At 34.5% G+C, this 13840-nt stretch overlaps 1 protein-coding gene across 1 annotated transcript in view; it reads left to right on the forward strand.

Moving 5' to 3' along the window:
- Positions 1–13840, forward strand: part of LOC125090549 (phospholipid-transporting ATPase ABCA3-like) — a 196657-nt gene that overhangs the window by 74864 nt on the left and 107953 nt on the right. The window contains exons 13-15 of the mRNA XM_047713324.1: positions 4351–4511; positions 11695–11850; positions 12164–12374. Coding sequence (XP_047569280.1) covers positions 4351–4511; positions 11695–11850; positions 12164–12374 — 528 coding nt within the window. The remainder of the gene's footprint in view (positions 1–4350; positions 4512–11694; positions 11851–12163; positions 12375–13840) is intronic.

The following is a 13840-nucleotide window of genomic DNA, read 5'->3' on the forward strand; positions in this document are numbered from 1 at the left end:
ATTAATATGCGGCTCTTAACTTGTCATTTTCTTTTTAATTGTTTTTTTAGCATTTACCATCAATGCTAAATAAGTAGCCTTATTTAGGTGTTTTTGAAAGACTTTTCAATAAATACATAAATAAAATCTTTAAAAAAAAAAAAAGGGACGCCTGGGTGGCTCAGTTGGTTAAGCAGCTGCCTTCGGCTCAGGTCATGGTCCCAGTGTCCTGGGATCGAGTCCCACATCGGGCTCCTTGCTTGGCAGCGAGCCTGCTTCTCCCTCTGCCTCTGCCTGCCACTCTGTCTGCCTTTGCTCACTCTCGCTTCTCTCTCTCTATGACAAATAAATAAATAAATAAAATCTTTGAAAGACTTTTCCACTTTGGAATATATTTTTAAAAAATTTTTTTTAGATTTTATTTATTTATTTGCCAGAGATCACAAGTAGGCAGAGAGGCAGGCAGAGAGAGAGAAGGGGAAGCAGGCTTCCTGCAGAGCAGAGAGCTCAATGTGGGGCTCGATCCCAGGACCCTGAGACCATGACCTGAGCTGAAGGCAGAGGCTTAACCCACTGAGCCACCCAGGCATCCCCCCCGGAATATAAATTTAAATATAATTTTCAAAATATGTTTTAAGATTATAAATCATCTTATTTATAGTCTTTTTCTGCACCTCAATAGATGCAGAAAAGCATTTGACAAAATTCTACATCCACTTATAATAAAGACTCTAAACAAACTGGACATAGAGGGAACATACTTAACATATATAACAAAGGCCGTATATGACAAGCCTGCAGCTAACATCATATTCAATAGTAAAAAGGTAAAAAGCTAAAAGCTTTTCCTCTAAAATCAGGAATAATACAAGGATGCCCACTCTTGCTGCTTTTATTTAGCACAATTATCAATTAGGCAAGAAAAAGAAGTAAAAAGCATCAAAATCAAAAAGGAAAAAAATATTTACAGATGACATAATATTATATATAAAAAACTATAAAGATTCCACTAAAAAACTTTTGTAACTATTAATTCAGTAAAGTTGCAGGACATAAAGTCTGTCTACAAAAATCCATTGTGTTTCTATACACAAATAAACTGTCAGAGATGCTCCTGGGTGGCTCAGTTGGTTAAGCATCTGACTCTTGATTTCAGTTCAGGTCACAATCTCAGGGTTGTGATATCAAGCCCTGCATTGAGCTTGTACTGAGCATTGAGCCTTTTGGGGATTTTCTTTCCCTCTCCCTCTGCCCCTCCCTCCCTGCTTATGTTCTCTCTCTCTCAAAAATAAAAGAAAGAAAGAGGAAGAAAGGAAAGAAAGAAAGAAAGAAAGAAAGAAAGAAAGAAAGAAAGAAAGAAAGAAAGAAAGAAAGGAAAACACTATATATAATTACATCAAAAAGAATAAAATACCTAGGAGCAAAATTAACCAAGGGGGGTGAAGCACCTGTACACTGAAAACTATAAGACATGAAAAGGAGTGAATAAGACATAAATAAGTGGAAGATACTCCATTAGTAATGATATTGTTAATATTGTTACCCAAAACAATCTACAGGTTCAGTGCAAATCCCATCAAAAATTTGATGGCATTTTTCACAGAAAGAACAGACAATCTTAAAATTTGTATGGAACTGCAGTAGTCCCTAAATAGTCAAAACAATCTAGAGAAGGTGTAAGCATCAAGCTTCCTTATTTCGAACTATGTTACAAAGCCTGGACATAAAAACAGACACAGAACAGTGGAACAGTATGGAGAGCCTAAAAATAAATGCATGTATATATGATCAGTTAATTTACAATAAAGGAGCCAAGAATACAATGGAGAAAGACAGTCCTGTCAATAAATGGTGTTGGGAAAACTGTATCACTCTCTCATACCGTATACTAAAATCAACTCAAAATGGCTCAAAGACATTAACATGTAAGACTTGAAACCACAAAACTCCTGGATGAAAATACAGGCATACAGTAGGCTCTTTGACCTCAATCTTGGAGATGATTTTGGGGATTTGACACCAAAAACAAGGCAACAAAAAGCAATGATAAATAGGTGTGGGGCTACATCAAACTAAAAAGCTTCATAGCAAAGAAAACAATAAAATGAAAAGTAACCCACTGAATAGGAGAAAATATTTGCAAATCACGTCTGATAAGGTGTTAATATTCAAAATATATAAAGAACTCATGTGACTCATAGCAAAAAAAAATCCAATTTAAAAAATGGACAAAGGATTTGAATAGACATTTTTCAAGAACAGAAAGCTAGATGGCTAACAAGTACATAAAAAGAGGCTCAACATCACTTACCATGTGGGAAATATAAATCAGAACCACAATGAGATACCACCTCATACCTGTTAGAATGGCTGTTTTCAAAATGCCAAGAAATAACAAGTGTTGAGAAGGATGTAGAGAAGAGGGAACCCTTGTCCACTGTTTGTGGAAATGTTAATTGGTGCAGCCACTATGGAGAACAGTATGAAGTTTCCTCAAAATTTAAACATAAAACTACCATATGATTCAGCAGTTCCATTTCTGAGTATTTACTTGAAGCAAATGAAAACACAAACAAAGAGATATCCACTCCCATGTTTGTGGCATTATTTCTAATAACCAAGGTATAGAAGCAACCTAAGTGTCCTTCAGTGGATGAATGGATTTAAAAAAAATGTTGAGTTGATCTTCCTACCGACCTGGATTTTTTGCCTTGGGATTATCATATGAATGCAAAATTTCCATCTTTTTTTTTTTAATTTTTTAATTTTTTCAGCATAACAGTATTCATTATTTTTGCACCACACCCAGTGCTCCATGCAATCCGTGCCCTCTACAATACCCACCACCTGGTGCCCCCAACCTCCCACCCCCCACCCCTTCAAAATTCTCAGATCGTTTTTCAGAGTCCATAGTCTCTCATGGTTCACCTCCCCTTCCAATTTCCCTCAACTCCCTTCTCCTAATTTCCGTCTTTTTAAAACTTCTTTGTGGCCTCTTTGATAATAGCAGTTTAGCCTTTATCCTAACTCAGTGTCTTCAAAGTCTGGTCCTCTGACTAGCAGCATCATTAATATCACCTGGGAATGTGTTAGAAATGCAAGTTCTCTTCGACTGATGAATAGATATCTATATACCCAATGGATTATTATTCAGCCATAGAATGAAGGAACTCTTGTTTGTGACGACATGGATGTACCTTAAATGCATTATGCTAAGTGAAATAAGTTGGAGAAAGACAAATACTGTATAGTCTCACTTATATGTAGAATTTACAAAGAAAAAAAATTCACAGATATAAAGAACAGATTGGTGGTTGCCAGAGTCAACAGATGGGGACTGGGCTAATAAATGAGTGAAGGTGATCAAAAGGTACAAATTTCCACTTACAAGATAAATAAGTTATGGGATATAACATACAGCATGATGACTATAGTTAATTTTACTGTTTCATATATTTGAAACTTGCTAAGAGAGTAGATCATAAAAGTCTTCATCACAAGAAAAATATAATTGTGTATGGTGATATGCTAACTAGACATTGTATGATCATTTTGCGATATATGCAAATATCAAATCATTATGTTGTACACTGGGAACTAATATGTTTTATGTCAACACTTTCAAGTTTTAAAAAGAATATATATTTTTAAACAAGGTAAATGATTTATAGGATTTAAATAGTCTTATAGTCTTTTTTTACATGTTATCAAATTGTTGCCCACAAAAAAAAAAAAATGTTGCCCACAAATCTGGACTGTTTGTTATTAGTATTTAAATTTCTTGAAGACAAAAGTTAAATAATTCTAATCTTATATTTTTCCTTTTTTCTTTTCTTTTTTTAGATGTATTTACTTAGAGAGAGGGAGAGTACAGATGCAGGGGGAGGGGCACAGGGAGACAAGGCAAGCAGACTGCCTGCTGAGTGAGGAGCCCAATATGAGGTCCAAGCTCAGGACCCCAGAATCATGACCTGAGGGAAAATCAAGAATTAGAGACTCAACTGACTGAGCCACCCAGGAGCCTCAATATTATGTCATAACATCTACACAGTACCTATTCTGATCCACAAATACAGTAACAGTCTAATTGCAATGTGAATGTATTAGAATATAGCAAATTATTTATGTTTTTATTATCAATATAATCCTTATCCATTGTAGAAAATTTGTATACAAAAGCAGAAAAGAAAAAAAAAGATAGCTTATCCCAATATCTAGATGTAATTATTGATATTTTCCTAAACTATTCTGTAGGAGATAGTGCTAATTCTTTTGAGTAATCTACAAGCAGGCTGAATTTAAGATACTAATTTACAATATCTTATAATGCTCTCTCACCAACGCACAGCTTCTTTTATGTCTTCTGCTTAATCATAGGTTGTTACCCTCCAACTAGAGGAAAGGTTTATATTCATGGATTTGACATCTCAAAGAACATAATTGAGATTCGAAAAAATTTGGGCTTCTGTCCACAACATGACATGTTGTTTAATGACTTGACACTCTCAGAACACCTTTTTTTCTACTCTGTGGTGAGTCAGAAATGTTTTAAAACTATACAGTATATTTATTTTTTCTTTTGACATATAGACATGTGAAGTTTAACATTCAGCTAGCACCACAGAATATTTTCATTACTCCAAAACACTCCCTCATGCTATTCCTACACTTGATCTTAGCCAAAAGGCTGAGAAGTGATTCCCTCATGCTATTCCTTTGTAGTCATCCCTATCCCACCCTGGTAATCACTGGTCTATCCTAATCACTAATGTCTTGTCTTATTGAGAATACCATATAAATAGAATCATATGGTATGTAACCTTAAAAGATTAGCTCCTTACACAGAGCATAATGCCTTCAAGATCCATCCATACTTGTACGGTCAGTATACATTTCTTTTAATTGTTGGGTAGTATTTCAAATTTAGATGTAATGCAGTACACCAATTAAAGGACATTTGGGTTGTTTACATTTTGAGTATGAATAAAGCTGCTCTGAATTTCATGTGAAGTTTTTTGTGTGTAAACATAATTTTTTATTTCTCTCAGAATGAGATTACTGGATCATATTATAAGTGTTTAACTTTATAAGAAACTATATAGTTTCTGTATAGTCACTGGAGTGACTGAACCATTTTACACCCCTACCAGCAATGCAGGAAGATTTCAATTGCTCTGTATCCTTGCCAGAATTTGGTATTGTAATACTTTTTAACACCTTTTTTTTTGAAAGGGAGAGAGAGCTCAAGCAGGGTGGGGACAGAAGGAGAGGGAGAGAGAGACTCTCAAGCAGACTCCACACTCAATGCAGAGCTCGACATGGGGTTCAATTTCATGACCCTGAGGTCATGATCTGAGCTGAAATCAAGAGTCAGATGTTTAACCAACTGAGTCACCTAGGCACCCCTTTACATCTTAACATTTTAACCATTCTAGTAGATGTATAGATGTAGATCCTCCTGGTTTTAATTTGCATTTCATGAATGGCTAATGGTGTTGATTATCTTTCACATGATTATTTCCCATTTATACCCTCTTTGATGAAAGGCCCTTTGTACATTTTTAAAATCTGGGTTTATTTTGTTACTTAATTTTTTATAGTTCTTTATATATTCTGGATATGTATCCTTTGTTGGATAATGTGCTTTGCAAATACTGTCCCTATTTCTGTAGTTTGTCTTTTCATTTACTTGGAAATGCTTTTTACAGAGCAAAGGTTTTTAATACTGAAATCCAATTTATCACATTTTATCACATTTTTCTCAAAGGATCCTGCCTTTTCTGTCTTTTCTAGAACTCTGTTCCTAACCCCAAGACATGAAGATTTATTCTGTATTTTCTTCTAATTTTTTTTATTTTTATGATACACTTAGATCTATGGTCCATTTGTGGGTTAGTCTTTGCTTAAAGGTGTAAAATGTAGATCTAAGTTCACTGTCTTGCATATAGATGATCAATTGTTCTAAAACCATTTTTCAAAAATATTGTTCTTTCATCTTTGACTTGCTTTTTGCATTGTCAAAGATCAAATGGTCATACTTCTCTGGACTTACTTATCAACTCTCTTTTAATGTGCTATTGATCCACACTGCCCTGATTTGTATATCTTTATGGTAATTCTTAATATGGGATAATGCTATTCATCCAACTATATTCTTTTTCAAAAGCGTTTTAGCTATTATAGCTGTTTGACCCTTCCAGATAATTTGCGTATTATCTCGTACGTGTCTACAACAGTTGTGCTGTGAGTTTGGTATTAGATTAAACCTGTATATCACGGGAGCCTGGGTGGCTCAGTGGTTAAGCTGCTGCCTTCGGCTCAGGTCATGATCTCAGGGTCCTGGGATCGAGTCCCGCATCGGGCTCTCTGCTCAGCAGGGAGCCTGCTTCCCCCCCCCCCCTCTCTGCCTGCCTCTCTGTCTACTTGTGATCTCTCTCTCTGTCAAATAAAAAAAAAAAAACCTGTATATCACTTCGGAGAAAGTTAATATTGTTACCATGTTGTGATTTCAAATCCTTGATCATGGTATTTCTCTCTGTTAATTTAAGTATTTGCTGTCATTACCATTTTTAGTTTTCAGTATACAATTCCTTTATATTTTTTTCATTATTTGGAGACTTAAAAAGTTTTTTGATTTCCAGTTGTTCATTGCTTGTACATAGAAAAATGATTGATAATTGTAGGTTAACCTATTATTCTTTGACCTTACTAAGCTCACTTAATGGGCTTAGGAGGGGGTTTTTTGTAGATTCCTTGGGCTTGTGCATAGACAATCATATTATTGGAGAATGGGGATAGTTTCTTTGTGCCAGTATGTTTACCTTTTACTTCTGTCTTTCCTTTTTTTTTTTTTTTGCATGACACACTGGCTAGGAACAGCATAATGTGTGGGCATCCTTCACTTGCTTCTGATCTCAAGGGAAGCATTCTGGTTTTCACCATTAAATTTTTTTTCTGCAAATACCTTTTATCACTGTGAGGAAGTTCCTTTCCTTGTTTTTTAATTTGATTTTAATTCTAATATAGTTAGCATACAGCATTATATTAGTTTCAGGAGTACAACATAGTGATTCAACAATTCTCTACATTAGGGTACTGCTCATCACACTAAATGTACTCTTAATTTCCTTCACCTGTTTCAGCCACCCCTGTTCTAGTTATCATCTATTCTCTGTAGTTATTTAAGACTCTGTTTTTTGGTTTGTCTCTTTTTTCCTTTGGTCATTTGTTTCATTTCTTATATTCCATATATGAGTGAAATAATTTGATATTTGTCTTCCTCTTACTTATTTCTCTTGGCATCCATCCATGGTTTTGCAAATGGCAAGATTCCATTCCTTTTTATTGCTGAGTAATATTCCTGTGTGTGTGTGTGTGTGTGTGTGTGTGTGTGTATCACATCTTCTTTATGTGATTCAATATTATTTAATGCCCTGTTCATATGGCTTCTAAAATGATCTGCATTCTCTTTCTAATGTAAGCATTTATTGCCATGATTTTTCCTCCTAAGCACTCCTTTGTTGTGCCCCAAAAATTTTGATACAATTTTTTATATTTTCATTTTTATTCAGTTCAAAATATTTTCTACATTCATTGAGATTATTCTGTGACTCATTTGCAAGTATGATCTTTAATGTACAAGTGATGGTAAGTTGTCCTACTTTCTTGCTGTTATGCTTACTTTAATTCTATTTTGGTCAGAGATCATATTTTGTGTAATTATAAGTGTTTTGAAATTGCTAGGGTTTTATGACTGAGGATATGGTCTGTCTTGGTTACTATTCCATACGCACTTGAGAAGAATATGTTTTCTGCTGTTTGGAATTTTCTGTAAATATCAGTTAGATTCAATAACTTTTTCTTGTTTCATTCTTCTGTATATTTGCTGATTTCTGTCTGGTAATTCTGTTACTTAGGAGTATTTCTGAAATATCCTATTATAGTCATGTTCTTCATTTTCATTCTATTCATTTTTGTCTCATGTGCTTTAAGTTCTATTGTTAGATGTATACACATTTAGGGTTATTATGTCTTATTATTCTCTTATGAATATGCAGTGTCCCTCTTTTGTCTCTTGTAATTTTTTTTGTTCTGAAATCAACTTTATCTGATATTAGTATAACCTTCCAGCTTTCTTCTGATTTGTGCTTTTTTTTTCAATTAAGTTCAATTAGCCAACATAGAGTACATTAATGGTTTTTGATGTTGTGTTCAATGATTCATTAGTTGCATATAATACCCAGTGTTTTGTGTTTTCATGGTGTATCTTCTTTAAACACTTCACCTTAAACTAACCTATATAATTAAGTTTTAAGTGAGCTCATTGTAGACACTGTATAAAAAAGTCATGTTTTCTATACAATCTGAAAATTTCTTTTAATTGATGTGTTTAGGTAATTTAGTTTTAATGTAACTAGTAAACTTATATTTAAATCTATCCTTTTATTATTCTCACTTTTTTTCTCTGTTTGCTCTTTCCAGTTCTATTTTGGGTTATCGGTTATTTTTTTAGTATTCCATTTCAGTTTGTCAATTGTGATGTTTACTATATCTCATATATACTTCCAGTGATTGCTCTAGACATTGCAAAATACAGCCTTAGCTTTTCACAGTTATTTAGAATCAATATTTTCTGACTTTATTTAGAATGTAGAAACCTTACCAATTACTTGTAGGTTCTTTTTTTTTTTTTCCTTTTCAGCGTAACAGTATTCATTGTTTTTGCACCACACCCAGTGCTCCATGCAATACGTGCCCTCCTTAATACCCACCACCTGGCTCCCCCAACCTCCCCCCCCCACCTTCAAAACCCTCAGGTTGTTTTTCAGAGTCCATAGTCTCTCATGGTTCACCTCCCCTTCCAATTTCCCTCAACTCCCTTCTCCTCTCCATCTCCCCATGTCCTCCATGTTATTTATTATGCTCCGCAAATAAGTGAAACCGTATGATAATTGACTCTCTCTGCTTGACTTATTTCACACAGCATAATCTCTTCCAGTCCTGTCCATGTTGCTACAAAAGTTGGGTATTCATCCTTTCTGATAGAGGCATAATACTCCATAGTGTATATGGACCACATCTTCCTTATCCATTCGTCAGTTGAAGGGCATCTTGGTTCTTTCCACAGTTTGGCGTACTTGTAGGTTCTTTATCCTCTGCTGTATTTGCTATAGTTGTCATATATTACATGTAAAAATACTGAAAACATCACTATTTTTAAATATTTAAAACATCTTTAAAATATTTAAAACACCTTTAAACATACTAGATAGTTTTAAATGAATACTATATTTTTCATTTAAAACTATCTAGTATGGGGCACCTGGGTGGCTCAGTTGGTTAAGCAACTGCCTTCAGCTCAGGTCATGATCCTGGAGTTCCGTGATCGAGTCCTGCATCGGGTTCCCAGCTCCACGGGGAGCCTGCTTCTTCCTCTGACCTTCTCCTCGCTCATGCTCTCTCTCACTGTCTCTCTCTTCTCTCAAATAAATAAATAAAATGTTTTAAAAAAACCTATCTAGTATGTTTAAAGAACCATAAGAAAATAACTGTTATTATATTTACTGTTCCTTTACCATTCATAATGTTTTGGGTTTTCTATATTGTTTCTCTTCTGTTTGAAAAATATTCTTTATCAGTTCTTTTAGGCCAGTGCTCTTGGCTAGTTTCTCTTAGTTTTCTGTCACTTGAAAGTACCTTTAATTTTCTACCATTTTTCCAGAATATTTTTGCTTGACATAGAAATCTGGGTTCTTTTCCTTCAGCAGTTAAAATTGTTACTCCACTGCTTCCTGGATACCCATGGTTTCTGATGAGACCTACAAAGTCATCTGAATTGTTTCTCCTATAAATAATTTGTCGTTTTTCTCTGGGGGCGCTCAACAATTTTTTTGTCTTTACTTTCAGCAATTTAGTTAGGAGTTGTTTGGTGCAGATTGCTTTGAGTTTATCTGAATGAAGCTTTAGTCAGCTTCTTCAATCTGTAGGATTGTGTCTTATTCCAAACCTCAGAAGTTTCCAGTCATTATTTCTTCAAATATTATTTCAGCCTTATATTCTTCTCTCCTTCTGGAACGTCAGTAACGTGAATGTTCGACATTTTGTTATTGTCCCAAAAGTCGCTTGGGCGTTGGTTTTTTTTTTTTTTTAAGTTTTTATTTAAATTCCAGTTAGTTAACATACAACGTCACAGTGGTTTCAGGTGTACAATTTAGTGATTCAACACTTATTCATAACCGTTCATTTTTTTAATCATTTATCTCTCTGTTGTTCAGATTGGATAATTTTTATTGATCTACCTTCCAGTTCATTTACCCTTTATAATTTCTATTCTACTACTGTTGAGTATATCTAATGAGCTTTTTGTTTGGGTCACTGGATTTTTTTGTTTTAAGATTTCCATTAATTTGTTTCTTTATCTTGATGATACTTTCTACTTTAATTCCAGCATCTGTGACATCCTAACATTGATATCTGTTGATAGTCTTTTCCTAAGTGAGTTGAGATTTTTATGATTCTTTGTATGCCAAGTAATTTTTGTTTTTATCCTGGATGTTTTTAAAAGTAACTTATGAGACTGCATCTTGTTTATATGTTATCTGTGGGCTATGGTTTTAGTGTCAGCTTTGAAGTCTTAGCAATGATGATCCAGTCTTTCCCATGTTAGTTAGTTCACATCTGGGTTGGGGTTTACTGGCTAGCATAATTTTAAAGTTTGGTATGCTAATTAGGAGTAGATCCAGGTATGTAAATGATGGGGTTCATAAATAACTTTATGGTAATACTTTCCTGCTCCTCTCTCCTGTTACCTAACCAGTATTTCCTGGTTACTGAAGATTCCTTTCTCAGTCCTCCAGCCAGAAATTGTACACTTCATGATTGTGCCATATCCAAGTGGCTGGAAAACAGAGAAGGTGGTAAAGAGCAACTGGGTCTGACCCTGTCCTGTTGGAGCCATGGTTCTACTTAACTGAGAAGTTTCCCCTCCTTCAGTATTTTGGCTTTTGCAGGATTCCCTTTCCTTTCTACTCTTGCTACCATCCCTGCCACAAGACTCCTAAGGGGTTGGGACACAAAAGGACAGCAAAAAAATAAAAGAAAAAAAGAAAGGGAAAAAAAAAAACCAAATTGGCCCATCCACACTCTCTCAGAGCTTTAAGGTTGTTTTCTTTTGCATTCCTCAAGCCAGAACTACAGAGTTTCTCCTTAATCTCACTCTATCTGCACTATCAGGGTTTGGATACTTTGTGTTCAGGCTAAGAGGATACAAGGGGTGAAAAATGATAAACCCAGTGCTGGCTCAGTGATACTTCAAAATATGGTGTTCTTTCTGATGCAACTGCTGATGTTTACTTTTTATTGTTCTCCAGGTTTAATAATTGAGTTCAGTGGGAAATGAAACCAGGGGTGAGGGGTGGGAGATGGTTTATTCCATCATACCTAGAAAATAGAGATGTTTCTTTTCTCCTTTTCTGAGCTTCAGTTGTCTATAAATCTGAAAATAAATTCTTTTTTTAGGAATTCTCCTTTAGACTCAAAGAGAGGCAGTGGGGAAAAGACACTGTGTATCTGTGAGAAAAGAGATCATATAAAATGTTTTAAGGGTGTAGTTGCAAGAAACTTCATTTATCTACATAGATATTCAAAGACAGTTATCTAAAAACATTCCAAGGATAAAGTTGGATGCACTATGTAAATTCTGCCTCCTCTTTTTAGGTAAAAAGAATATATCAAAACATGTATTGTATGGAAATTGACCATATGCTGTCTACTTTTAACCTGCTAGAAAAGCGTGATACATTTTCAAAGTCACTGAGTGGAGGAATGAAGCGCAAACTTGCCATCATCATAGCACTCATAGGGGGCTCCCAGGTATTAAGGAAAGAGGATGAAAAGGGGGAGTGAGGAGGCATGAACCATGGGTTCCTGCCAACTGGTCTAGAAAACTCAGCTGACAAAACCCTGAGAGTTGGTATGAATCTTAAAGAAATGCTGCCAATGATAATTATAAGGAATTTGCATTATTTGGTTCAATTCTCATAATATGATTTGGGACTATCTTTTTTCTGGGGTTTTTATCACTATGTACAGTCTAGATTCTTTATCTTAGCTTAAATAATAGCAATTATCTCACAAGTAGCCTAGTATCAATTATCAATGGTCAAGGAATTCTTCTGGTTTTTAGGTAGTGATACTTGATGAACCATCATGTGGCTTGGACCCAGTCTCAAGGAGAGCCACCCGGGATCTCCTTCAACAGTATAAACAGGATCGTACGATCTTAGTGGCTACCAACCACATGGATGAAGCTGATCTCCTGGGTGACCGAATTGCCATCATGGTCAAGGGAACACTGCAGTGCTGTGGCTCTTCTGTCTTCCTGAAACAAATATATGGTTCTATCTCCTTTTGCTCATTCTTGGGATATTGATGCCTTAGTAATATTCTGCTAACATGATTTTAATTATATGTTGTCTACATAGCCAAAATTTCAGTGGCTCCCTCTGTCCTACTAATTAAATCTCAGCAGTTCTAACTGGTTTTTAAGGCCATTTGCAACTTGGATATTCCATATATATATATTTATCATTTGTTCTCTGACACGTACATTCAGACTCACAAAATATCTTTGTCAACCTACAAAGGCAATGCTTATTTCTCCCATTTTGCACTTAAAGTTTTCTTTTTCTGTAGAATATAGTTGTATCCAAATAGATTTACATTGTTGAATAATTAATTGGTTGATGAGGAAAGGAAATAGAGAAATCAGTCATGTCTGATCCTAATTTCTCATTTGCCAAACAAGTATTAAATCCCCACTGTGATGAGATAATGAGATAACTCTAAAGTATGGTAATTGACAGTAAAGATGTAGTACAGAATGAAAGCACCATACACCATTCTACTATAGAATAAAATAGTTATTGACTTTAATTAAAGTAGAGGGCTTTTTTAGGAGATAAAACTGATATATCAAACAGTGAATTATTGATGACTAAAATTACAATAGTGGGAATTCAAAATTTGAGGGTATAAATATAAATGTAGATAATAAGAATGAATTGGTTCATCATTCACTTATTCCATATTTGAATTCATTCAACTCACATTAATTATTTACTCTATGCTAATTATTGTGTTACTGACTTTACATGTCATATTTAGTATTCAAAACAACCACCTCACTTTATAGAATATAAAACTGGGCCCTAGATAAATTTTTAAAAATTATCTAAAGTCACATTTATATGCCCATTTAGGTATTCAAAATTTATGTTCACCTTATGGGTTTGAGTTTGTGCAGTTGACTTATAATCCAAAATTAGATTTATCTGAAGTGGGTATACCTAAATTATGAGCCACGACATTTAAATAGTTACGCTTTTGATAAAGAAGTCATTTATAATTTCTAACAGCATACACTTATGTTACTAATTATTGATAAGATAGTACATAATGCATAAGTAGGTATTTTAAAAGGTCTAATACTTTGGAATATTCCAGTCCCTTCTTACATGCTAAACTTTAAATATACTTAAATTGACTTCTTACATCCTAATCAAAAGCCTAGGATTTTTGTTTGCTTCCTTGATGGCATAAGACATTAAATGTTGGCGTTAGCATTCAACTCTCACTAGCTACCTCACTTCTCTCCAAAAGGAGGCATTTTCTATTCAGTTTCAAGAGCATGAGACAATTGTGTCATGATTCCTGAGAAATGAAAAACAATTCACCTATCAATTTGTAAGTAAAGCAAAAGTAGTTTTTGGTTCCAATAGCTAATAAATAATGGATAAATCACTTTACTCTTAAGATGTAGTTGCCTCTTTGTAAAATGTAATAATGTCTTCCATTCAATAAG

This window comes from Lutra lutra, chromosome 18 (assembly GCF_902655055.1).
Source record: "Lutra lutra chromosome 18, mLutLut1.2, whole genome shotgun sequence".
Taxonomy (NCBI): Eukaryota; Metazoa; Chordata; class Mammalia; order Carnivora; family Mustelidae; genus Lutra; species Lutra lutra.